This window comes from Osmerus mordax, chromosome 12 (genome assembly GCF_038355195.1).
Source record: "Osmerus mordax isolate fOsmMor3 chromosome 12, fOsmMor3.pri, whole genome shotgun sequence".
Lineage (NCBI taxonomy): Eukaryota > Metazoa > Chordata > Actinopteri > Osmeriformes > Osmeridae > Osmerus > Osmerus mordax.
The window spans coordinates 4,601,906-4,625,652 of record NC_090061.1 but is presented as its reverse complement, the minus strand read 5'-3'; the positions used below and the strand labels follow the sequence as shown (position 1 = coordinate 4,625,652).

General features: G+C 47.7%; 1 protein-coding gene across 3 annotated transcripts in view; it reads left to right on the top strand.

Moving 5' to 3' along the window:
* The window catches only part of ppargc1b (peroxisome proliferator-activated receptor gamma, coactivator 1 beta), a 36,036-nt gene that overhangs the window by 7,903 nt on the left and 4,386 nt on the right, over positions 1–23,747 (top strand). Inside the window, exons 1-11 of one of the 3 annotated variants that reach the window (XM_067247681.1) lie at positions 1,117–1,171; positions 16,674–16,856; positions 17,554–17,745; positions 19,542–19,664; positions 19,967–20,963; positions 21,156–21,201; positions 21,611–21,675; positions 22,029–22,638; positions 22,853–22,925; positions 23,076–23,194; positions 23,569–23,702. In XM_067247681.1, coding sequence (XP_067103782.1) covers positions 17,608–17,745; positions 19,542–19,664; positions 19,967–20,963; positions 21,156–21,201; positions 21,611–21,675; positions 22,029–22,638; positions 22,853–22,925; positions 23,076–23,194; positions 23,569–23,702 — 2,305 coding nt within the window. In that variant the 5' untranslated portion in view covers positions 1,117–1,171; positions 16,674–16,856; positions 17,554–17,607. Of the gene's footprint in view, positions 1–1,116; positions 1,172–16,673; positions 16,857–17,553; positions 17,746–19,541; positions 19,665–19,966; positions 20,964–21,155; positions 21,202–21,610; positions 21,676–22,028; positions 22,682–22,852; positions 22,926–23,075; positions 23,195–23,568; positions 23,703–23,747 lie in introns of those variants that run through there. The other 2 variants (XM_067247680.1, XM_067247682.1) reach the window with 2 other exon arrangements.

Here is a 23,747-nt window from a genome sequence, read left to right as displayed (position 1 = left end):
CAGTTTCATGAATCAAACTCTTTGGAAGGCGAAGCTTTCTATCTTTGCCCATATAAAGACATCCCCTCTGATCTGGAGCTCCACTCTCTTGACTTTGTCCCTATAAGTTCAACAGCTCCACCATACAAACTTATCAGAGTTTGTGGTGTGTCTGCTTTGTGTTGGCCTTCCTCTCTTTCACCTGGTGAAAGCCCCCACTAGCCGCTTTCACAAGTTAAATAATTGTGACATGGTCTGATTGGTGTAATTGCTGTTTGATTAGCATGGTTGTTTTTTGGTGCAATCTGGCAGAATTTGCATCATCAGAACCCTAACCCAGAATCCCTTGTACTTTTCTCCTCTCTCAGAACTCTTTCTACAGCACATTTCCCTCAACGCTTTTATGTCTGACCTTGTTTCTGCATCTGTTCCACGCTCTCTCTCTCTCTCTCTCTCTCTCTCTCTCTCTCTCTGTCTCAATCTCTCCCTCTCTCTCCCCCTCTCTTTCTCTCTCCCTCCCTCTCTCTCTCCCTCTCAGTTTCTCCCTCTCTCACTCTATGTCTCTCCCTCTCTCTCTATGTCTCTCTCTCTGCTTTTGCTCGTTTCTCTCTCTGTAAAAGCTTACTTTACCTCCAAGTTGTTTGAATACTTCCGGCAGCAGTGTATGGGAATTCATTGTATACATATATAACCAAATAACCATCCAGTCTGCATCAGCCCACAGACACAGATCTCCAGATACCTGCTCAGTATGACAGATTTCATTGACTTCCTTTGGCCTTTTTTTCTATGTGAAATGTGATAGGTAGGTTAGCTTAGCGGACAGGAACATTAAAACGAATGTGCACATGTGGTGGATGTTGACTCACAAAATGGCACTGATCACCTGTCAAGTGTTTTTTGTTTTTTTTGAGTGTATTGTGTCTAGTAAAAGTCTGCGCATACACACACACCTGGCAGAGTGCTAGAAAAGGCAAATGTGGAGGGTGGTTTTGATGGAGTATTGATTTCTCTGCAGGTATTTGACTCCAGGTGATTTTAAGAAGAGGGAAAGCAATTTGGCACACAAGCCCGCTGCCCAGACTACTGCTCTGGGGACCAGAACAATTTTTTGGGGCCTTTCGATGGTGTCGCTTGAAGAGGACTATGAAGCCTCTGGCTGACTGTTAGGACTCTAGAGAGGATGTGAAAGGTAGAGTACTCGAGGGTACATTAGTTTGACCCTTGACAATTTCTTTCAGGTATATGTCAGGAGGACTATACTTCATTGTGTCTCCAGGCTGAGAGACCAGTGTGGATGTCCTTTGTCACTTTGTTAGCAAAGAAAAGAGGCCCATGGATTGCACTTTTGAAAAGAAAATTCACCCACTCCTTTTGGCTTGCTTAGAATCTTTGAAGGTCCAGTCGCACATTCTAGAAGTTTCATTTATTTGTTCCATATGGGCTTGGTGTCTCTAGCGAGGACAGGAACATGGTTGTTTTGGTGGTGTCACTACGACACCACCATCTCTCTTGATGTAGTATGTGTGTGTATTTGTGTGTGTGTGTATGTGTGTTTGTTCAAGAGTCATTAGAATGGGAAAGGCACACTGAGTCATTTGTTCGGTGCCAGTAGCTCAAGGTTGGCTCACTAAAGAGCTGAATAGAACCCGGATTTGTTCTAAAAGTTGTCCAAGTTCTGTTTGTTCCCTGCAACGAAAGCTGAGTTTAGAAAAGAACTGCTAAACAGGAACATTTTAACAACCGTACACCTCATTTTGTATCATTATTGAAAGCATAAAATTATTACAGAACACATGATTTATTGTAACACACATTTCCAAATCCATCCCTGAATGATGTCATTGGTGGCTTCTGCCTTCAGTATGTCCACATGTTGCTTTTTAAGTAAACTGAGTAAGGGCTCGACGATGAAGTCTGGTGAAATGACCAAGTTGCACACCCGCCAGCCTTGCATTAGTACATTGCAGCCACAAACACACACACGTGAAGTATTTAAGGAGGCGAGTGAGAGTTCAGCAATATAGAACTTACAAAACAACCATGAATATTTCAGTCATTCAACCTAGGGGGAGGGATATTCTCTCTCTCTCTCTCTCTCTCTCTCTCTCTCTCTCTCTCTCTCTCTCTCTCTCTCTCTCTCTCTCTCTCTCTCTCTCTCTCTCTCTCTCTCTCTCTCTCTCTCTCTCTCTCTCTCTCTCTCTCTCCACTCCCTCCCTCTCTCTTGCCCTTCCTCTCGCAATCTCTCTCCCTCGCTCTCCCCGGTATTAATAGATAAGCCCCTTGATGGTGTAGTGTACAGGGACATAGAACCTAGTTTTAACCTACACCGGCTGAAATGTAGGTACTTTCATCTCAGGCACAACATCCATCTTTGCTGCGAGCCTGGGGCTGCCATTAGCAGAGTAGGGTGGCTTAATGTACAGCCAACATGCCTCATAGAAATGCTCAGAAATACCACAGTGCTATGACAGTCACTTGTAAAACATCTGACAGAATTTCAGATTGTCTTTAGTAGAAATGGAATCCTGGGATTTGGGGCTATGACAATTAAACAATGCTATCGTTTTATTTGTTTGGTGTCATTTCATTCACCAGCATGTGAGAGAGGGGTACTTGCACGTTGCGTCAGAACTTGGAACAACACGGCCCACGTGGACGTCAAAACACACTCGCCCGGGGTTATGTATTGAAACGTTTGGACGTTGCTGGCCTGCTTTACACATGTTAACATGCACTACAGAGACACTTCAGTTTCCTCTCCCATGACCCTGTTTTCATTTCGTGCGACCCTCACATGGGATCACGACCCATGGATTGGGAATAGCCAGGGTAGTGACAGAGAGGAGAGAGAGGGAGAGAGATATGAATGTACTACACACAGTGCTCGAGAGAGAGAGAGAGAGAGAGAGAGAGAGAGAGAGAGAGAGAGAGAGAGACAGCGAGACAGAGGTACTGTAGATGTGACTGTAGACAGTGCTGGATGGGATGATACACAAATGAGAACGGAGATAGGCAGGCGGATAAGCCCACTCATCATCAGAACATCACACCTGAGACAAAGTCCTTCGTGGCTTTCCTAATCCATCTGTGTCCTCTCTCTCTCGTCTCTCATTCCATCTCTCTCTTACAGACTGAACCCTTTCTCTCTCCTCTTATCTCCTTGGCACCCAGGGGAGTGTGGTGGTGTACCAAAGTCCATAGGAAGGTGGTGTGTTTAAAGCTACTGGGGACCAGTATCAAAACATCTTGCGACATGTCCTGTACTTTCTTATCAAGGGTTTATAAACCTGCTTTGGACTATTTTTTCTGTCTCTTCCTTTTCTGTTACTATACATTCAATGACTCAATGAAAACATATACACACACACACACAAACAATCCCACAAGCACTATGGTACACACAGACTCTTGCTCCTCTATCACTGAAGTTAGCCAAGCGGTTAGGGAAAGAATAGAATGGGGATTTAATAATCCAACCTGACTGGTGTGTGTGTGTGTGAGTGAGTGTGTGTGTGTGTTTCTGTCTGTGTGTGAAGACTGTGGTATTCCTGGCGTGAAGGTCACCATAAACATTTCTATCGCTGGAGGTCACCAGAGAGACACACAGGCATGCACACATGCACACACACACACACACGCACACACGCACACACACACACCCAGGCCACCCCAGCATGTCCTGCACTCCATACACATGAAATGGAAGAGATATTCTCCTTGTGTCACCAATCACAAGGTGCCATATAGAGCACGAGTGTGTGTCTGTGGACTGTTTACTGATTCTCAGAAAGCAAGCCTGAAACCAGTCCTCTAACCACAGCCAAGTTAAACCTAAACTGAAAACAGGCTGAAGGTTTACAACAGACATGGCAGAAAAATAGCACCACTCAAACGATGATAAATAAGGCACCAACAATAATTTGTCTAGTAATTCCTCATGTCACTTCTGGATGTGGCGGTAAAAGCAGTCCGCCTCTCAGGTTCGAATGCAGAGAGCGACATCCGGTGCGACGTCCTTTCATGTGACAGCTGTAAAGTTCAAAGCTGTTGCGTCACGTCTGACCAGCAAGCAGGCCTTATTTAAAGCGCCGCTGCACCAGTAGCCTGTGCATACACGTGACACGTACCACACAGGCACAGACAGGCAAAAGCATCAAGTTTTTATTGGCCAAGGCCACAGACACATGCTGTCTGGTTAGCAAATTCGAAATTAGCTTGATTATTTCCAGTCAGGGTCAAAACGCTGGGAAATGAAACAAGGAAGTCGACCTCACGTCTCTCTTTCTCTTTTTGTCTGTCCGTCTGTTACTGTTTTCGTCAGAAGGTGCTTTCCTTCCTAATATGGTTCTTTTTTTATGAGACCAGGCTGTCACATGCAGTGGAAGGCGGCCTCGCACTTCAACTAGCACTCTCTCCTCTGCTGTCTCTGCAGTCGCTATGATACTGCATACAATCACTCCACTGCAGAAGCAAAAGTTCCCCATGTTGTGAAGTAACTGTGGATTATTTTATGTGGAGTAAAAACTAGAACATACGATAGCGAAAATGTTTGAATTGTCCTAACTGCTCAGGTCCATTCTCTCCAGCCAATCAGTAGATTTATTTGAGCATCTGATAGCAGCTGATAGCATAGAGCTCCGGAATGGCTCAGTTGAGCACCTCGATATGATCAGTCTGTTACTGAAGGTGTTCTACTGCCTGACCAGCGAGCCATGTCACACATCGTAAAACCTGACATCGTATTCTTGATGCATTCTCCGCGTTTTTGTAATTTCTTTTACGAATGCCAAAAATGTGAGCCTCCACTGGAAACGACACATTCAACGTGTGACCATTGTGAGTTTTACCACTAAGCCCAAATGTGTTCCCCCTAAGCTTCATGACAGCTTGGTAGGTTGACACGCATGACAACTAGGTAGGTTGACGCTGTGTGTGTACGTGCGCGCGTGTGTGTGTGTTGGTTTGTGTGTGTTCTGTGCCGCTGATGAGAGCAGATGGATCTCTGAAAGAGAGCGAGGGGGAAAGAAGAGTGATGGGGAGGAAAGGTGGTGATAATGTGTCACGAAGGCATCCCTCATTTTGGCTGCTCAAGGACAGACCTGCTGATTGCACCGGCTGGGGGCTGGGTGTGTGTGTGTGTGTGTGTGTGTGTGTTATGAGTGTGTGGGTGAGGGTCAGTGGGTGTATTTGATATTTGAGGGAGAGGAACACCATGGGAAGTGAGGGGTCACATAGGGTGTAAGGGGGGGTGGATATTAGATCACCTACATCTGATATATTGCTTTAGGTGTCTGCATGTCAGCAACCTTAATCCTCTCTGACTGGCTGGCTGTCAACTGGCATGTGGAAGGGCCAGTAGTTAGTGCCAGGTTACCGTTTTCAAAACACTCCTGAAACACACCCAACCTAGAAAGTGCTACTAAAACAGTAGTAAACATTTATCGTGAATTGTAATGTGTGCTTAGTATTAGTTGTGATTTTCCTCTGTCACTGATTGGTTTATATAGTTACTCATTGAAACGACAATGAGTAGAGCGACAAATTAGGGTTATACTAGCCATTTTCTTCAAATAAAGGCAACCAAAAGTGTTAAAGACCTTCTGCGGTGTATCAAGGGTTTATTTAATGATTGTTAATTGTGTCGATTTTTTGAGTCCTTCCATGGATCCACAGACCTTGCAGTGACCTCATCTCAACTGTGTTCGACCAGCGAAAGCAAGAATAAGATACACCCCCCCCTACCAGCCATGTTGTCCTTGTAGCATGGAGCCATGTCCTTCATGGCCTTGGTGTCAGCAGATCTGGAGAGGATGGGAGGGAAGAGGAGAGGAGACGAAACGAGAGGAAATGGAGCTGGGGCAGAGTGCTGGGTACCCATGGGGATGGCAGCAGGGAGAACTGGAGGCATGAGGCTGAGCTCATCCCCTCGTGGTGTCTCCCTTCCAGACACCTCGTACTTCTCAATGCAAATTTGAGAAAACACTTGAATGATTAAGAAGGATAATGTCTATTAACGAATATTCGTGAATGAAAGGTTAGTTCAGAAGTTTCTCAACTTGTAGATTTCACCCACCTGTAGTTCGCTCACTCTGGTGAGGATTGAGGAAATGATTGAGGAAATGAAAAAAGAAAAAAGAATTCTTAAGTGACAGGACAGTTTCTGAAGGCCTAAGCATTATCCCTTTTACAGGGCAACGAGCCAATCAAAGTGAGTGCTCTCCCATCTTTGGCCATTCACTTACCACGAACCAGACAACACAACACACGCGCGTGCGCGCACACACACACACACAGACAGAAGGAGAAACGGGGCAGGGAAACATAGTGATTGTGTACTGTACCTTGTTACTTGGGTTTACTTTATTTATATTGTTTATAGTGCAGACAGACATGAGGCAGACGGATAGATGGACTGCTGTGAGTCGTGAAAGTGCAAACGTGATGCATTTGACAATGCTGTCAGGCTAGAGGGAGAGAGGTGAGGCTGCTTCCTAGGAAGGGAACACAACATGGACTGAGAAACCACACCTCTGATTCTCTCTCTCTCTCTCTCTCTCTCTCTCTCTCTCTCTCTCTCTCTCTCTCTCTCTCTCTCTCTCTCTCTTACTCACACAGACACACCTTTGTGCAAACGTTTCGTATCTCCCACTCTCTATCTGGCTGTCACCCTCTTTTGTCTCTTCCTCATGCTGTCTCCGTTCCATTTTCTCGGCCGTGGTCTTGAGTTCTCTACTGCAGTCACGTGCGCGTGCGACGGTGTGTACGTGTGGTGCTCGTCTTCGCCAGTGTGTGTTGTCGTCTGCGCGAGTGTGTGTGCGCGTCGCAGCTCGTGTGTGTACGTGGTATTGTCGGAGCGAGTGTGTGTGTGTGTGGGAGGCAGGCAGGCGGTTCATCTGAGGACAGCAGTGTCTGCTAGAAGTCTCTCTCCTGCTGCCAAAATGGAAGCATCCGAACATGCGCCACGGGGCTGATCGCAATACGGTTTGACTCTTAACCACACACCGGCACGCACGCACGCACACTCTGCTGTTCCACAGCTCTGTCAATTCAACACAGCAACCCTGTTGTCAACCTGTGGAACAATAAGCTGGCGACGGCAAAGGCGAACTGGAGTAGGATGTAAGCAGCTCATTCCCCCTGTGCCCCCATGCATCCGTCACCTCTCTGCGCTCAGCAGGGGGGCTACGCCACGTACACACAACACGTGTCTCCTAGCAACGCTTCTGAAGAGCGGGGCCCCTCCCTGGGTGCACCTGACACAGTGTGGCGCATTCCAGAACTCCCACAGAGAAGAATGGGTCGCGGAGCAAGCCCGGGAAGGGTTAGCGTTTAGCCGGTTTGGGTGTGTCTCCTTTGTCATGGATAGAAAAATATTGTGGGATTGTTACCAGTTACCCCACCCCATCCCATGCCCCCCCCTCCCCCCCCCCCCCCCCCCACACACACACACTTCCACTTGGCTGCCAGTCAGGCAACATTTCTGTAGCCAACGAACTTTGATCTGGGATCGACAGCGCCTAACTGGAATGACGGGGTGTGTACTTTCACTTTGTTTGAGGGAGGCTCACTGTAATAGGTTCATCATTCAAAACTGTTTCAATGTGATTCGTTTTTGTGATACTGTAAGCCTCAAAAACATACGTACTCTACCGATGAACAAACAAGGTTTCTTCCAGCAAAGTTGACGCCCATTACAATGCTGTAGTTGTGTCGGTCTACTGTAGACTGTAGACTTCAACCTTTGAGTACCTCACAGAACACCTTGTTTAGGCATGGGGATGAGGTTTTTATGTCATTCTGAGTTCATGATTCCGGGTGTTCTATAATGGAATGTCCTCTTCTGTTTGCATCCCATTGCAACAGAGAAGGGGCGTGGTGAAAAATCAAGTCAAGAATTGTGATGAATCAAGAATTGTTTTGAAATCGAGTTGTCAACCCAAGAATTAAATGGTAAGGAATTGAGGATTGGTGGATGGTCTGGTTGGAGGGCTGACATGATTTGATCCACCCAATATTAAAAAAAAAGCTTTTTTGGAAGGACAGTTCTATTTTAGTGTGTAGAAATACACACATTATTGATCTAGCTTAGATCTATTGTCACAAATCTTACGACAAAATAGATCAACTAACTAGATACATCGTATCCTGAACAGGTGTTCTGTGTCCCCAGAGAAAGATGATCGTGGAACATTTAGAAGTAAGGCTGGTCCAATGTGAACAGGTGTTCCTGAAATAAGACACAGAGCTTGACTGAGTGACAGAGCTTGACTGAGTGACAGACTGACTAGTTGGCGGTGTGACTGACCATATAACTGACTAGCTGGCTGGCTGAATGATTAACATGCCGGCTAGTTGGCAGCTGGTTCCAACAATCAGCAACCTCGCACAGTGGGAAAGACACTTGTGTTTCCGTTAACTGGGTCCTTCTGTACAGCTACTATGCTTAGCCTTCTGCAATGTGTTTTTGCGACCCAAACAACTGTTGAACAAGGCTACGTTCGATTGGTTAGGTTTGGGTTCTGCTCACTGTTACCTCAATCTCCTTCTGGCTAACCCTAAGTCCTACGTCATCCTCTCCTCCTGGTGCTAACCTTCTCTCAGTGTAGAGTATAAATCATTTACAGGGCCTGAGCCCGTGGAGAGGAGAGGAGGAAGCTCAGGTGCTAATCTGATACTGCCGTAGCACCAAGCTGGTGGGAGGAAGACACCCATGCAAAATGTATCCCCGAAGGTTAGATGAGGACACAATAGGGGGCATCTGTTTTCAGCGCTAAGCAGCTGCCAAATGGATTTGGGGTGGGGGGTGACGGGGTAGGAGATAGCCTTCAGTCCTCCTGGGACTAGGAGATGCGGGGGGGGGGGGGGGGGTTGGGGGTGGTTGCTGTGGGAACCAGGGATCCAGGGTCTTACGAAACGTCTCAACGCCCAGTGAGGGAAAGATAGTATAGCAATGTTACAAATGTACGATTGTAAAACAGACGGTCTATTGCCTATGCTCATGCTCTGTTTCACCAAACTTTAACCTCCCATCAACCTCCAATTGGTTATAACAGTGGATTACATGTCAGTCTAAAAATGTATTTGTAGACCCTAGATGCTCAGTTTGTAGTTCCTGATTTCTAAGGAATCAGCAGGGGGCTGTTTGTTCATTGCTGTCAAATCTCCTGCAGTCATCTGAAGCCAGAAATATGTAGGAAGAGAGAAGATTATGGGAATGAATCACAATTTGTTAAATAAATAAATAAACTTTTAGGGAGTCAGGTGGCTGAGCGGTGAGGGAGTCGGACTAGTAATCCGAAGGTTGCCAGTTCGATTCCCGGTCATGCCAACTGACGTTGTGTCCTTGGGCAAGGCACTTCACCCTACTTGCCTCGGGGGAATGTCCCTGTACTTACTGGAAGTCGCTCTGGATAAGAGCGTCTGCTAAATGTAAATGTAATGTAAATGTTTATTTGGGAATCAGATTTTAAACATTTGTGGTTTAGTGCACTGACCATCATCGGAAAACTAGCCTTCTACAATCTCGCTTCTTGAGCCATTTAACCCATTTCTAATAATTTTTTGTTTGTGCTGTTTTGTCTTTTTTTTTATGAAGAGTTTCAGCATACACTGGGTGGTGTAAAGATGGCCTTAATCAGGTTTCTGTAGCTCGGCCCTTCAAAGCTCTTTAGACATTCCACTCCATCACACACATTAAAACACAGTCACACAGTCACACACTGCAGGGTAGGAGAAGTACTGAATAGGAATGTCTCCCAAAGGTTAAGCTAAACTTGTATGGGGGGAGACCCACTTTTCTGACACCATTACACCACAGAGTCCAGCATCTGATTAGTCTATCACAAATCTATAAGTGAGGTGGTTTTGAAATAAGTAGTAAATAAGTCTGACCTTAAACTGACCTTTTACTCATTTGCTGTGTGTTTTTGACTGAAAATGTATGTTCCTAAAAAACAGTTTCTCCACAAGAATAATAACAAATACTAATCTTAAAGCTAATGAGGTTGCCCTGTTGGAAGCTTGGTTGTAGTAGGATCTGAAGTGACCTCGCAGTAATTATTTGCCCCCACAACCCCCTTTGTATGACCTTAGCTGGTGGGGCTTATCCCCAGAAATCATTAGGGGCCAAAACCGGGTTGCTTCTGATGCTTAGCACTAACAACCTTTTCTAGAGCGGTAAATCATCGCCCAGCCATTGACAATAACTGATAATCTCATCCTCTTACAGCAACACCAGTCCCACCCCCCACACTCTAATCAGAGTCATTTTCAGTGCTTGGGTGATAAATAGTGCTTGTAATTCCCACTGTTATTGTTGAACCTTTATCACCGCTAACATAAAAGATGGATCTGGTGAGCCTTCTGTGATGATGATGCTCTGCTAAGATTCATTTGTACTGCTCTGCCTGGATATATTTCAGAGCCAGAAGGGACATTACCAACTGTGCTAAGCTAGGTTGGGCAAGGCCAGCTACTGTAGCAGATGGTTCTGACTTTTGCTTAACCATCATGAAGACTGGATGACTCAGCTACCCCAAACACCCACTGCTAGCCCTGGAAGCAAGAAAGGCAGGAGGGCTGGGAGGACAGGAAACTAGTCAGATACCACAGGGAGATATACAGGTAGTTAGGTACACTATAGGCTACCAGAGAGGTGGCCCCAAAATGCCCGTTTTCTGAAGCCCTCTTGGTCAGGGAGTCAGGTGGCTGAGCGGTTAGAGAATCGGGGTTGTAATCCGAAGGTCGCTGGTTCGAGCAAAATTACGTGTCCTTGGGCAAGGCACTTCACCCTACTTGCCTCAGGGGAATGTCCCTGTACTTACTGTAAGTCGCTCTGGATAAGAGCGTCGACTAAATGTAATGTCTCCTCTTCCTGATTTGCAGGGAATTGATTCAGACTCTCACATGACAACGCGGATCTGTAGCTCCTGTATTTATTCAGCTGTGAGACATCTGTGAGTTGATTTGAATTGAGTTAACTCGTTCAATGAAATATTACCTGCAAAGCTTCACCATATGAAGTATGTGGACACCTGCTTAGTATCCAGACACCTGTACTTGGCAGTACTTATTTTTTTACTTATGTAATTAATATTGAGGCTTCTGGCTCTAAGAGCGTCTGCTAAATAACTAAATGTAAATGTAAATATTGTTTTTAAATTTTAATTATGGCCATTTTATGTTAAGTTGATATTCATGCATCAAAAAGTAAACTTTCAACAGTTTGCATAATAAGAAAATTGGAATTGTAGCCCTTTTTGTGGCATTGTTTCCTGTAGAGCAGTGAAGCATCTAAACTTAAAAGATCTGTTGATATTTTCCATGAATTATTTTGGGATGTTGTTTGTGTCGTATCTCTTTGTTCCCTAAAAAGCCGTCTCCAGAAGAGACCACCATGGCGTATGGACGTGTGTGCGACTAGAACAGCTGTGTCTCAAGCTCTGTCCTTTCAACCTTTGGATCACTCCAGCATAGGTCATGGCTGTGTTTCGGGTAGTGCTAGGGTTTCAAAACAAACCACCCTGGGTCGCCCCTAAAATAGAGTTCTGGCAAACAGAGGAGGGGATATTTTCTACTTGCATTTCTCAACCACTATTGACCAGAGAAGAGAAACCAGAGAGAATGATTTATGGGTGTCACGACACAACAAGATCCATTTTGCCAAAACTCTCCCCTCGCTACTCGCAGAACCTCCTCCCCTCCACTCAAACTCTTCCTATATCCAGCCCACAATGCATTGCTGTAGAGGACTGACTTTGGGAACCACAGGTCAATGTCCTTGCTGCGTGTGTGTGTCCCCAGAGAGAGAGCGAAGGGGGATGGGGGGGGGGGGGGGGGGGGGCCTGCAAGTCCACTGCTGCAGAAACCACTTCCATATTTAGACTTGCAGAGAGAGAGAGGGACAGTTGGAGATGTAGACATTCAGGGTAGATGCTATGCAAAGAGGGCGAGAATTTCTAAACGCCACCCAAGTAGACTGGTTCGGATACGCTCTTAATCATTGCTACTTGTTATCGGTGTTAAAAAATAACCTGCAGTTTGACCTCTGGAAAGGCTATGTGTTTTGTGTGTAGAAATTGGGGTGTTTCTACTGACATCTAGTGGTACGAACGTGGCCCCTTGTGTGGTTATTCAGGGTGACACGGTGGCCGTTTAACCCAGGCAGATGGACGTTGAGATCTGTAATCCTATTGGACCCAGCTCTCACCAAGGCTTGTTACAGACTCGAGTCCTCACCAGCTGCAATCAACATGGATCACACTGGCTGCATCCTGAAGTGACGTGTGTGGTGGTTGGTCACATCCCACTTCTCCCTCCCTCATCTCAGTTTCTTCCTTCTTATTTTCACTCCTCTCCTCCTGCTCTCATCATTTCCCCTTGCTGCTTCCTCCCTCCCTCTCTCCCTCCCTCCCTCTCTCCCTCTCTCCCTCCCTTTCTCTCTCGCTCTGCTCCGTGTCCTCCATTATGGAGTCGTGACCAGTGGTATGAAAAGGAGCGAGGGGGAGAGAGGGGAGGGGAAGGAGGGTGTGTTTGCAGTGTGGAGTGATGGGAGGTGAGAGAATGGACACGTCTGAGTGTGTGTGTGTGTGTGTGTGTCTGTGTGTGTGTGGTATGGATCTCTCTCCTCGCCTCCTTAATCCCACAGCAGGTAGAAGCAGCACCCTGGTCTTCCAGAGTAACACCACACCCCAAGCCTAGCCCTCTGGGCTTTTTACCTTAGCCTTAGTCACCTGCCTCAGCCCACCAATCATGCATTTCCTTGTCTAGCCTTCACCATTTTACTCAAATCCTTCCACTCTACATCCCATCCTGAACAGTATCCTAGTATAACGAGGCTCTGCAAAAACATTTTTTTATAGGCTATTTATTGATCATGTCAGTATTTCCGTTTTATTTTTATGTATTTCTTTGTTTTTATTATAATTTATTTTCAGGTTTGTGTGTACCTAGACTCTGGTCTCTGTTGCCTTATAGCTTTATTCAGGATCCGTTTTTGGTAAGAAAAAAAAACATCAATCAATCTTTTATGCTTGATTAGGCTGACTTTTACTCTCCCTGGTAATGGTTTTGTTCAGTAAAAGTTGTTCGGTTCTGTTCTACTACTACTTTTTGAGAGTTTTAATTGGCCACCTGGTGGTTGTTTAGTAAACTCCCTATTCTCTGAGAGAGGGAGGGAGAATCATTTCCACCATCCGATTTTCCTACAGGCTCTGTGTGCATTAAGCACTGTACCTGCCATCTGAATTTGTCTTTAGTAAGTGACTTCACCATCACCAGCACCTAGAATAATTCATCATTTTAGCTCCGACATACATGATATGCTCACAAAATTCTTAAAACGACAGATAAAATGGTTGAGATGAATCTCAACCCGTGGATTCACAGGGCAGTGCGCTAGCCAACAGTAGGTCTGCAGAATGGATTAATGTGGTCTCAGAAGACAGTAGGGAGAGGAGCTTACCACTGTATCTGGGCCTTTAGCCCAGCCTCAGACCTGCAACCTAATTTTCAATCCATTCTAATACTAAAGCCCAACCTTGAATGGTCAGTTTTGGCAGACTATCAAAGCTCTTTTTCTTAGTACTGAATTGGATTGACAATCAGATCCCATTACTAGCCTACTAAGATACATGTATTTGAGCCCAGCTCTCTCTCTCTCTTTTTCCTCCTCTCACTCAATGTCTATGTCTCCTACTGTCTCAACCCTGTCGGACTTCTCTTTCTTTCTGTCCGTTCCTTAACTCTGTTACTTCTTCCATACCTCTCTCCTTCACACCAAGTGTATTCCTCTATCCCAGTATGCCACTCATTGCTACACTCCCTCTTATTGTAGTTTTCCCTCCTCTTCCTACAAATGTAAACCTCCAAGCCACCTTGTTGTTCTCTCTTTGACCCACCGTGGCACTCGCCCTTGGCTTGTAGTCGATAGTAGAGTGTCGGGACACAGACTTAGTTTAACTGCTAATCTGGCAACAATTTAGAGGGATTATGAAGGGGCATGGCGTCCATTGGTTGACTGAACACTGAGGTCACTGGCGGTGTCTCTCTCAAGGTCCATTAATAACTCCTGTAAGTCCCCAAAAAAACCTGGCACTGTTGATGTCCTGCTGGCTCCTGCCTGCTGCTGCGACCTGAGGACACAGGAGTGCTTAGAGACGTCGGCATCACAGGCTCGTCTGTCTCCTCCCAGCCTGCAGAGGCGCTAGAGAGTCCATTTCTGTTCGGCACGACCAGAATTTCAATCCCGGCCTGTCACAAGCAGCTTGCGTAAGAGAGCCAGTCATAAGACCAAGGATAACAACTATATATAACATACCTTAGATAGCTGGGCCCTCACAGTAGCCAGAGCTGAACACCTATCTGTTATCTTCTTAATACATCAGGCATGTTTCTTGTCAAATCTGCAGCGAGGTCAATCAGAGTAGCCTCTCTCTCTCTCTCTCTCTCTCTCTCTCTCTCTCTCTCTCTCTCTCTCTCTCTCTCTCTCTCTCTCTCTCTCTCTCTCTCTCTCTCTCTCTCTCTCTATTCTATTCTATCTGCCATTTTGATGCCGAGCCATTGTGATGGGCAGAGGACAAAGGTCCGGAGCCGAGGAAAAGGTTGAGGCCATCCTTCTTCCTGATGTCCTGACACGGAGATGGAGTGACAGGCCAGGTGGCTCTTTCCCCGGCCGCCCTGCTTTGAACCTGTCAGTAGCGCAGTAGGACGCCCCACCATCCGCAGGGTGCTTGCATTAGCCCGGACAGAAACAAAACCCTCCATCAGTGTCTTCCATAAGTGGCATCCTTCCTTTCCTGTACCTTAGGGTGGCACCCCCGCGCTTCCAGACAGTAGCTGGCTTTGCTGTATGTCCGCATTTGCTCTAACAGATTGACACAGAATGCACACACAGTACCAGTGGGCCTCCTATCCCGGATTGCGATTGCTCTTTGTGTAATGAGTTGTTGCAATAAACCTGGAAGCTTCACTCGTCTCTGGTGCGCTGCGTGCCCTGTGTACTGTCCCATAAAGCCCTGTGTGTCTTTACAGGGATTCAGGTGGAGTCGTGTGTTTGGGAGACATGTCTGGGAGAAACACGGAGAAAGAGAATACGTGAAAACAGAATTGACGGTCTGCGGTGTGTAAGTCGGTGCTGTTCTGCACGGAGAGACTGTGAGCGTGCGTTCACGTGCCGTGCTGCCGTCTGTGCTGCCGTCTGTGCTGATGTCGGCGCTGCTGTCCGTGTGCCTGTGCAGCCCATGTTCAGGCTGCTCTCGGTTGACATCCAGAGGGGGAGGGAAAGACAAAAAGAGGGGGATTGAAAAGACGACGTCCGCCTGGAAATGGAGAGCGGTCAGGCTTTGAAATGGATCTGCCTCGCTGATGATTTGCTTGAGAAGGAGGAGCGATGGGGGGGTTGGGTGTGGGTGTGTGTGGGGGGGGGTGCACTGAGCAAGGGCAGGGGATGAGTCAGACACGAGTGGAGAGGGATGTGAGCTGGGTGCTAAACGCTGCATGAAACATACACGCATTCCCTCTCACACACACACACACACTTATCCCAGGAGGATCCACACACCTGCATCAGCTGCAGGGGAGGGATAAGGTGGGGGATGGGCGTGTGTGTGTGCGCTAGGGGGAGGGTGACCTCGGGCAGGGCCATGCAGAGGACATCCTCATCCTATCTTCTCCTTACTACTGTCTCATCACCCTATCACAGCCCTCATCCTGATCAACGTAGCTAAGCGGCTTGAGCAATCAGGCCGTTGCTGATACTGCTTGGGTTGAATTTGTAGACCAGCGACTTTTTACCACTGCATTTATGTGCAGTGAAAAAAACGTGAGTGAACTTTGATGACATGAAGTCTTATTTTTCTGAAATCAAGGACCATGCTTGCATGCAGAGAAAGAGTGTGTTTGCAGCTGCGTGTGAATGTGTCTATGCTGGCTTGACGGCGGCTACAGAAATTGTGTTGAGAGAGTGTTGTATTGTCTGCTATTGACAGTGATTGGCCATGATTAGGCCCTGTTAAAGCGATTGCTTTGGTCTGAATTGACTGTCACTGTCGTCTGCAGTTACCAGTTCAGCTCGAGGTCCACCGTAGCAACATGAATGGATTGGATGGACGTGGTGGCCTGTGGGCATGGGGCGTGTGCGTGAAACAGAGCCTGAGTATTCAGTGTTCGACTCCATCAAACATACATAGGGATGGCTCTGTGGTTAAATATTAATGCGTTTGGCCCTTTTGTGGGCTGAGCAGCCCAGGTGTCTTATACACATGCACACACAGCACTGTGCACAGCCTTGATGAGATCAGGATGGTAGCATAATATTTCTTTTGATCCTTTCACTGTAGCCGTCTCTTTGTTGGGTTCGTTTGGACTCGTGTTTTTTTCAGTTTGTTTGAAGACGAGGAAACACTCCAGAACATTTCCGCAGTGTGTCTAGAAGCAGGAACCTAAACAGAAGAAGACTTGACAACAACAATAAAATAAAATACCTACATATTCCTCTCAGTAAGGCACACTAGCTTCAGTTACATGGTTAGCATGGTTACCATGGTTCGCTACTAAACTGTTACTCAACACAGACTGTTGGACTCCCCCCCCTCCCCCCAAATAATGTTAGCCTGTATCAGCAAAGAAGCGGCCCTTTGAACCCAAGCTAATGTGACCTTTCCCTCTCTTTTCTTCTGGCCTTGTCTCATCAGTACGGGGAGGAGGAGGTGTGTTCAGACCGCCTGGATGCAGACTTCCCGGACATCGACCTATCACAGCTGGACGCCAGCGACTTCGACAGCGTCAATTGCCTCAGCGAGCTCCACTGGTGTAACGACCAATCGGACGTCTCGCCTGCCTCCGTACAGTACAGCACAGGAGATCAGCTCTTTGAGGTGAGACACCGGTTAAGGCCAGTTATAACCGATCACAAGAGGGGAGGAATTCTAGGAGCCTTTTCAGCATCAAGAGAGAGGAAGACTGCAGAAGTGCAGATCTCCTCCCCCGAACCTCCATGGATGGATCCTCTGTAGTGGTCCTGTACTGGAGTTTGTCTCTGTAATGGTTATATCCCTGCATCATTCCAGATTGGAAGGGCAGTACAAGACGTCACCCACCTGGCACGTACATGGTCTGCCTGCTTACACATTCCCCTAAATCTTCTACCATATGTATCGGATCTCCAATAAACCCCTTTTGTTGCTCAACTAGCTGGGATCAGAGTAGCACAGATTAACAACTGGACTATATTCCAGACAGGCTAACGGGTTATTGATTTGACTAATGCACAGATATGTACAGATTTGTATAGGATGGGATTGATTCACAAGGGTTCCAGGGTTTGGTTACCATAGCTAGGCGATGATGCCATGTTCAGATAGATCTGTGTTGGCGATGGGAAGAGAAGACACCGATCTGTTACCTCTGTTCATTTAACCTTCAAGTTCGACTGTACCATCGGTGTCCCACAAGATGCCTGTTCCTGGAATATACCAACCGTATAGGATATGGACATTCTGTGTATATACTGCAAGCACCATGCACCTATCGTAATTGATCTGGTATTGCTCTCTGTTATACCGCCCCCTGCAGATAGAAGAGGAGAATGCGGCCCTTCTGGCTGCCCTGACAGACAGCCTGGATGGCATGGTGGAGGACGAGGTGGGGGGGCTGTCCGTGTTCCCTTCTCTAGGGGAGGAGCTTGAGGAAGATGAGGAAGACCTTCCATTGGACACTGAGCCCTTCCCAGAGTGCCTCAGTGCAGAGACAGAAGACCAGTCTCTAGTAAGAACCCTTCCTTGCTGTTTAAGTGGATGTGGATGGGCCTCTGCTCTGACTGCCTGACAGCATGGGTTTGATAGGCAACACAGGTCTGAACTTTTCTCATTTTGGGCTTAATATATAATTTAAAGTCTTTTTTAACAACTGGTAAAAAACGTCCTGCTAATAACGATGACTCTTACAGAGAGGCGGGAAGAATTGGCCACACATACCGCCTGGGCTAACTTCAAAAACTGATACCTCTTGCTCTTTGTTTCTTTCAGTACTTCATGTTCCATGTTATTTTCAGAGGACGGTAAATCTTGTGACTGCTACTGTACTGTAGGTTCCTGCCAGCCTCCAATTTGACCTGGCAGGTCACCGAGTCCACCTTTGATTCTGTGAATCCTGTGACCCAATCCCACTCTTTCCCTCTCTCACTGTGCTGTGGGATTCCTCTGTCCTTCCTCTCTCCAGTCACTCCTGCAGGATTAACATTTCCTTCTCTCAGTGTAACAGAACCATTCTAATTACCTCAGGTTCTAATTACCTCAGGTTCTTACAGGTATTTGTGGCTCTTGTTTCAAGACAAAATACCTGCAAGTTATACTAACATGTTGACATTGTTTAAAGGGTTACACACATCGTATGTTGTGAAGGGTCACAGACAAAGACACCGTTGTTTGGCTACTGAATGAAACTAGAGTAGCAGCCTTCCTGCATAATACCATGGTTACTGTAGATGATCACAGTGACAGCAGACCATTGTGAACAGATTTACTCCACACTGCACAGAGGCCTCTCATTCAAATAGTTGGAAATGGTGCTAACCTCAGCTGGCTGTAGTATGTAAATAGGTAGGAGTAGCAGGAATAAACATGTGCCATAGGCCAACATAGTTCCAGCCTCAAACGTAGACTAAATAGGAGAATCGTAGGGGTACAGTAACCTTTTACAAACACATTTAGCATCAATTTAGTTGTCAGCTTTCTAGATTCACCCCCAAACTAGTGTTCATTTCCATTTTAGTCATTTACCAGATTGATTCATCCACTATCCCCCGCTTGTGAGTGGAGACATGGCTGGCCTGTTCTGAAGACCAGAGCTGTAACTGCAGGCTGTGGACCCCCTACTCAGGGCTGTCCCTATGCCTGACCAGAGAACAAGGCTTCTATTGAGCTGCAAAGGCTCGGAAATTGGGCCAGACCTCAAAAACAGACTGCTCCACAGTTCCATTTGTAAACCCCTCCTAGTGCCCTCTTCAATCTAATCCATTGACATAGAGACACCATTCACACCGTGAACCTTGCGCCAAGTTGGCACTGGTAGATTCACCCAGAAACTATATCGTTGTCTATTTGTACCAGGTTTAGAAAACATATCACAGGTGTCGGTCTTTAGGTAATCAGCCAATAGGAATCTCCATTCCTACTTTGTCGAAGTGTGTGCGTACGCCTGATGCAGAGCAGCAGTCGAGGGCTGTTGTTTTACGTAGGAGTGTTTCATCTGCTGATTCTCTACTGTCACTGCCTAGCTTGTGCTCGTCAAGCCCAAAGAGGAAATAAACATCCGACCGAGTTGTAAATGTCTCCAGACAGCAAAGCAGATCGTCAGGAGAGATCAGCCGTCAGTGTGCGCTAGGATTTGATACCTGTCTGTACTTTGCCTGTGCTTCTTTTGTGCCCTCTGTTCAAATAATGGGGTTATTTGGTACTGATGATGCTGTTATTTGGGGGAGGGGGGAGATGAATAGTAACAGAGAGTACAGAGAGATGATAGTTGACCCTCTCCTCGCTTCTCTCCCATCTCTCCCTCATCAGCTGAAGAAGCTTCTGTTGACGCCCCCTAATGTGCCCGCGGGCATCGATGCAAACAAAGAGGGGAGCAGGAATCGCAATAACAACAGGAGCCTTTACCTCAAACCCCTAAGGCCTCTGGTTAAGGTGAGTGCCATAAGACATAGAGACCAAGGCAGTACAGCTCCAGTCTTGGCAGCTGGGCCTAACTAATGGTAGACGAGTTCCGGGGAGCTATAAAGGTCAAATATCAAATTTGTCTACTGAAAATGGCAAGCATGTCCAGAAATGCTCTCCCATCAGTGCATCTGTGGCAAAGAGTGTTTAAAGGTGAGTGTGAGGCAGGCGGAGCTGTAGCAGGTGGCTGCGAATGTGCTGCTTAGATGCGCCTAACCCTAATCCAATCCTGTCAGCGTGGAGAGAGTAATTCCGTGTGTTTGTGCTTACAGAACGAGAGCACCCAAAAGTGCAAGGCCCGTGCAGTTCGACCGGCGGGCCACCTGTGCACGGAGCTCCATCGACACCTGACCACAGCGCAGGACGCAGAGGACACGCCCTCCGCCGACTCAGAGGAGGAGGACGAGGAGGAGGATGACGAAGACGACGACAGCGACTCAGAGGAGGAAGACGAGGAAGAGGAGGACGAGGAGGAGTCTTCAGGCAGCGAGGTCGAGGCGGAGGCCCCCCCCCACGCGGCCGAGCCCGTCAAGCCACAGTTCTCCTCAGAGAAGGAGCTGCACTCCATGGTGGAGCTCATCAAGTACATGCACACGTACTGTCTGCCCGCGCGCAAGCAGGGAGCCTGGGAGCGCCGGGAGCGCGAGGCCTCAAGCTTCACGCGCCGGGCGAGGCCCGAGGGCTCCACCGCCCGCAGCCCCCCGAACTGTCACAAAGCGGCTGCCCCCCAAGCCCAGGGCGGAGGCCCGCGGCCGCGCCCAGCCTTCTCTCACCAGCGGGAGGTGAAGGCCAACTCCCTGCTCCGCGAGCTGCTGGAGGCGGTCACGTCCTTTGACGTCAGCAAGCCTTACAGACTGCACAGCCCCCCCTACATCCACAGCAGGGGACATCACACCAAGGCGGCCCCCGCCTCCGCCGAGCCCCCGCAGAGTCCCAGCCAGGCCAGTCATTCATCCAGACCAGACCTCCCCCTGCCCGCCTCCTCCAGGGCTGACAGGGCCCTCGGAGGCTCCCCCGGCCCCGGGAGTCCCGAGGTGGACGACTCGTCCTTCTCTGTGCGTCGTTCCCGCCGCCTGGCCTCCTTCCCCAGCCGCTTTGCCAAGCGGGTGCGGCAGGGGCGCGTGAGGGTGGAGTCTGGGGAGGGGCCGGGCGGCAGCCAGGAGACGGCGGAGGTCAAGCAGTACATGAGAAATCCCGTGGGGAAGGAGACGGCTTCTGAGAGCAGCCTCCAAACCAAGGCAGACCCTGGACACTCCTGCTGCCACAAAGGTAGGAAAAACAAACGAGTCACAAATGCTACAAATTAGATTGATCCCTTTTAGATGGAATCGTGCAATTCAAATCATTTGTTACACAGTGTAGTAACCCACATTCAGACAGAAGCACAGAAAACCCCACACATGCTCTATTATGGTGTTCTGACCAGTCACATAATCACTGGTGTTTCTGTTCTAATTGCAGAGAAACGATCCTGCCTTTGTCTTCCGTTGACACCGAAATCCACAGGGTTGGTGTTACTGTCTCTTACGTAATCTTAATCCACACTGGGAATGCAACCTGAGGTTTAATACAAAATAACAGAGCTTTGGCATGTATCGTGTTCATTCCTAACCTGAGAGCGTACGCTCTGTAGTACATGTTTTGCCCTCAGATGTGCACCAAACAATCCCTCAGAGGAATTGTGGCTAGGAAGCTTGTTCCCTCCTCCACATTGTGTTATTATAGTAAAATACTCACACATTTTACTCATAAATTCAGACTGTCTCAAACCAGTGATACTGGTTTGTAGCACTGTAAAAAAGTAAAGTAAAAAAAAAGATTAATGTTTCACAATCTGAAACAGACAACAACTAACTTCTGTCGATATCTCGGCCTCCATCCCTCTTCTCTCCCTCGTTCTTCTTCCCCCTGAGCAGAGATGCACAGTATCCCAGCAAGCCCTTTGAGCAGCCGCTCAGCATGGACCTGTGTGGCACAGCAGGTAATGATCACGCTGTTACTGTTCATGTTGCTCTTCAGTCGGACTCTTTGTTGTCGAATGTGAACTGCATTTCACACAACCAGAATTCATACGTTCTTGCTGCACTAAAGGCTAAAAATCTAGGCAAAAAGAGAAACGAAAGAGACCGTTATTTTTCCCCAGTTGAGATGATACCTTAACAGTTTTAAGCAGGTTTGGCTGCCTTAGTGGCACATATTCTGGTGTAGGACAAACTAGGGTCAAAGTTCATGACCCCGGATCAGAGATGCAAATCGGAAGAAATTGGTGTAAACGTGCATGTCCTCTTAGAGGTCGTGAGTTTGATTGGCTGACGTGTGTTCCGTGTTCCCCAGGCCTCACTCCCCCCACCACCCCCCCTCACAAACCCATGGAGGAGGAGCTGTTCAAGCCGGAGGGTAAGTCCGACACCCAGACCCAGACTCCTAACACCACCAAGGGCTCATGGCTGAGCCGTGCGAACGCCCGCAAACTCCCGGAGCAGACGGAACTCTACGCTCAGCTCCGCCGGATGGGCCAGGCCACCCAGGACGCGCCCAAGGAGGCGGTGATCCACCGGACATTTGGCGACCACGATTACTGCCTCCTCAGCCTGGGAGAGAGCAGGAAGAGGACGGCCGCCGCGTTGAGCCCGTCTCCCTGGGCGCTGGGAAGGGGGGAGCGTAGCGGAGACCAAGCCAACCAGGTGTTGGGGGACAGGTTCAGCAAACAGCAAGACAACAGACTGAACACCAAAGCCGTGGAGGAGCCGGGCAGCAGGACAGAGGACGGGCTCCGGAAGGGCCGTGCCATGACATCCGCTGCCCAGTCAGCGTCAGCCCAGGCCTTGTCCCCCCAGAACTCGGAGGAAGAGGGAGAACGGCCCTCTTCCTGCCGCTCTCCCTCGCCCATCAACCACACCAGCTGCTGCCCTCCCCAGTCCCCGAGCTGCAAGTCTGACTTCAGGTGAGACTGATTTGACTTTGGATGATATGGCTGGTGGTGTAAGGTCATTGTATATCTTTTGAGATTGACTTAGCTGAACAGTGCGGTATATCTGTGCGACTATCTTTGCCAGTCATGAATGTAGACTGTTCCCCTCAACAATGAAAGAGATTGTGGGAGATGTGTGACTTATGAACCTGCTGTTCGTCCTTGTTTCTTCTCTCATCTTCCTCAGCTGTGAGAATGATGAGGGCTGCCACGACGACAAGCAGAGGAACATGACCAAGTCTGGATCACAGAAAGAAGAGGTACAACTTACACAAACATCTTACAATTAAGCTTTTTTTTTAATTAATTATTCTATTATTTGTATATGTATCTTAAAACAGTTATACACAGTATAAGACGGACAGACTATATTAGAGGTATGTCATCTCACATCCATTTTCCATTGCTAGGACAACTGCCAAGTGTTCTACATCCACAACCTACCTAACAGCGTTACACAGATGATGCTAAGGAAACGCTTTCAAGCCTTCGGAGACCCTGAGGACTGCAAAGTCATTATCAAGAATGAGTACGTTCTTGTCTTTCATATTACATTTGAGCAGTTCGTTTACTTGTAATGGTTAATGCTAAAACTGTAGATACATGATGTACAGTCCAGAACCCCAAAGGGAAATGATATCGTATCATTGTCTTAGTCAAGTCACCCATACAAGTAGGATACGTGGTTTGGATAGGAATTTGGGTAATTGCAGCCCCACACATACAAGCATGATCAAGAAGTAGTAAAGTAGTGTTTGATTCCCCACCCAAATGTAATCTTAATAGATCATCTCATAGATGTGCATGCTCTGCTCACCCAGTACTAATCATGTGCATTAATAGAAACATTCTGGTTATTTTCCTTTAAATCTGTTGGTGTCTAATGGTCCTCCCATCCTGCAGGGAGCGCTGTGGGGTGATAAAGATCCGTCAGGGGCCTGCAGGGCCAACACAGAGGCACAGGAGAGAACCACTCTTCCAAAACGGATTGGGCAACGGCCTGCGCAGAATCACCCGCAAACGCTACATCGATCTAGGTGAGGGAGAGTAGACAGACAGCCCTGAAAGGGTGTCCAAGGAGG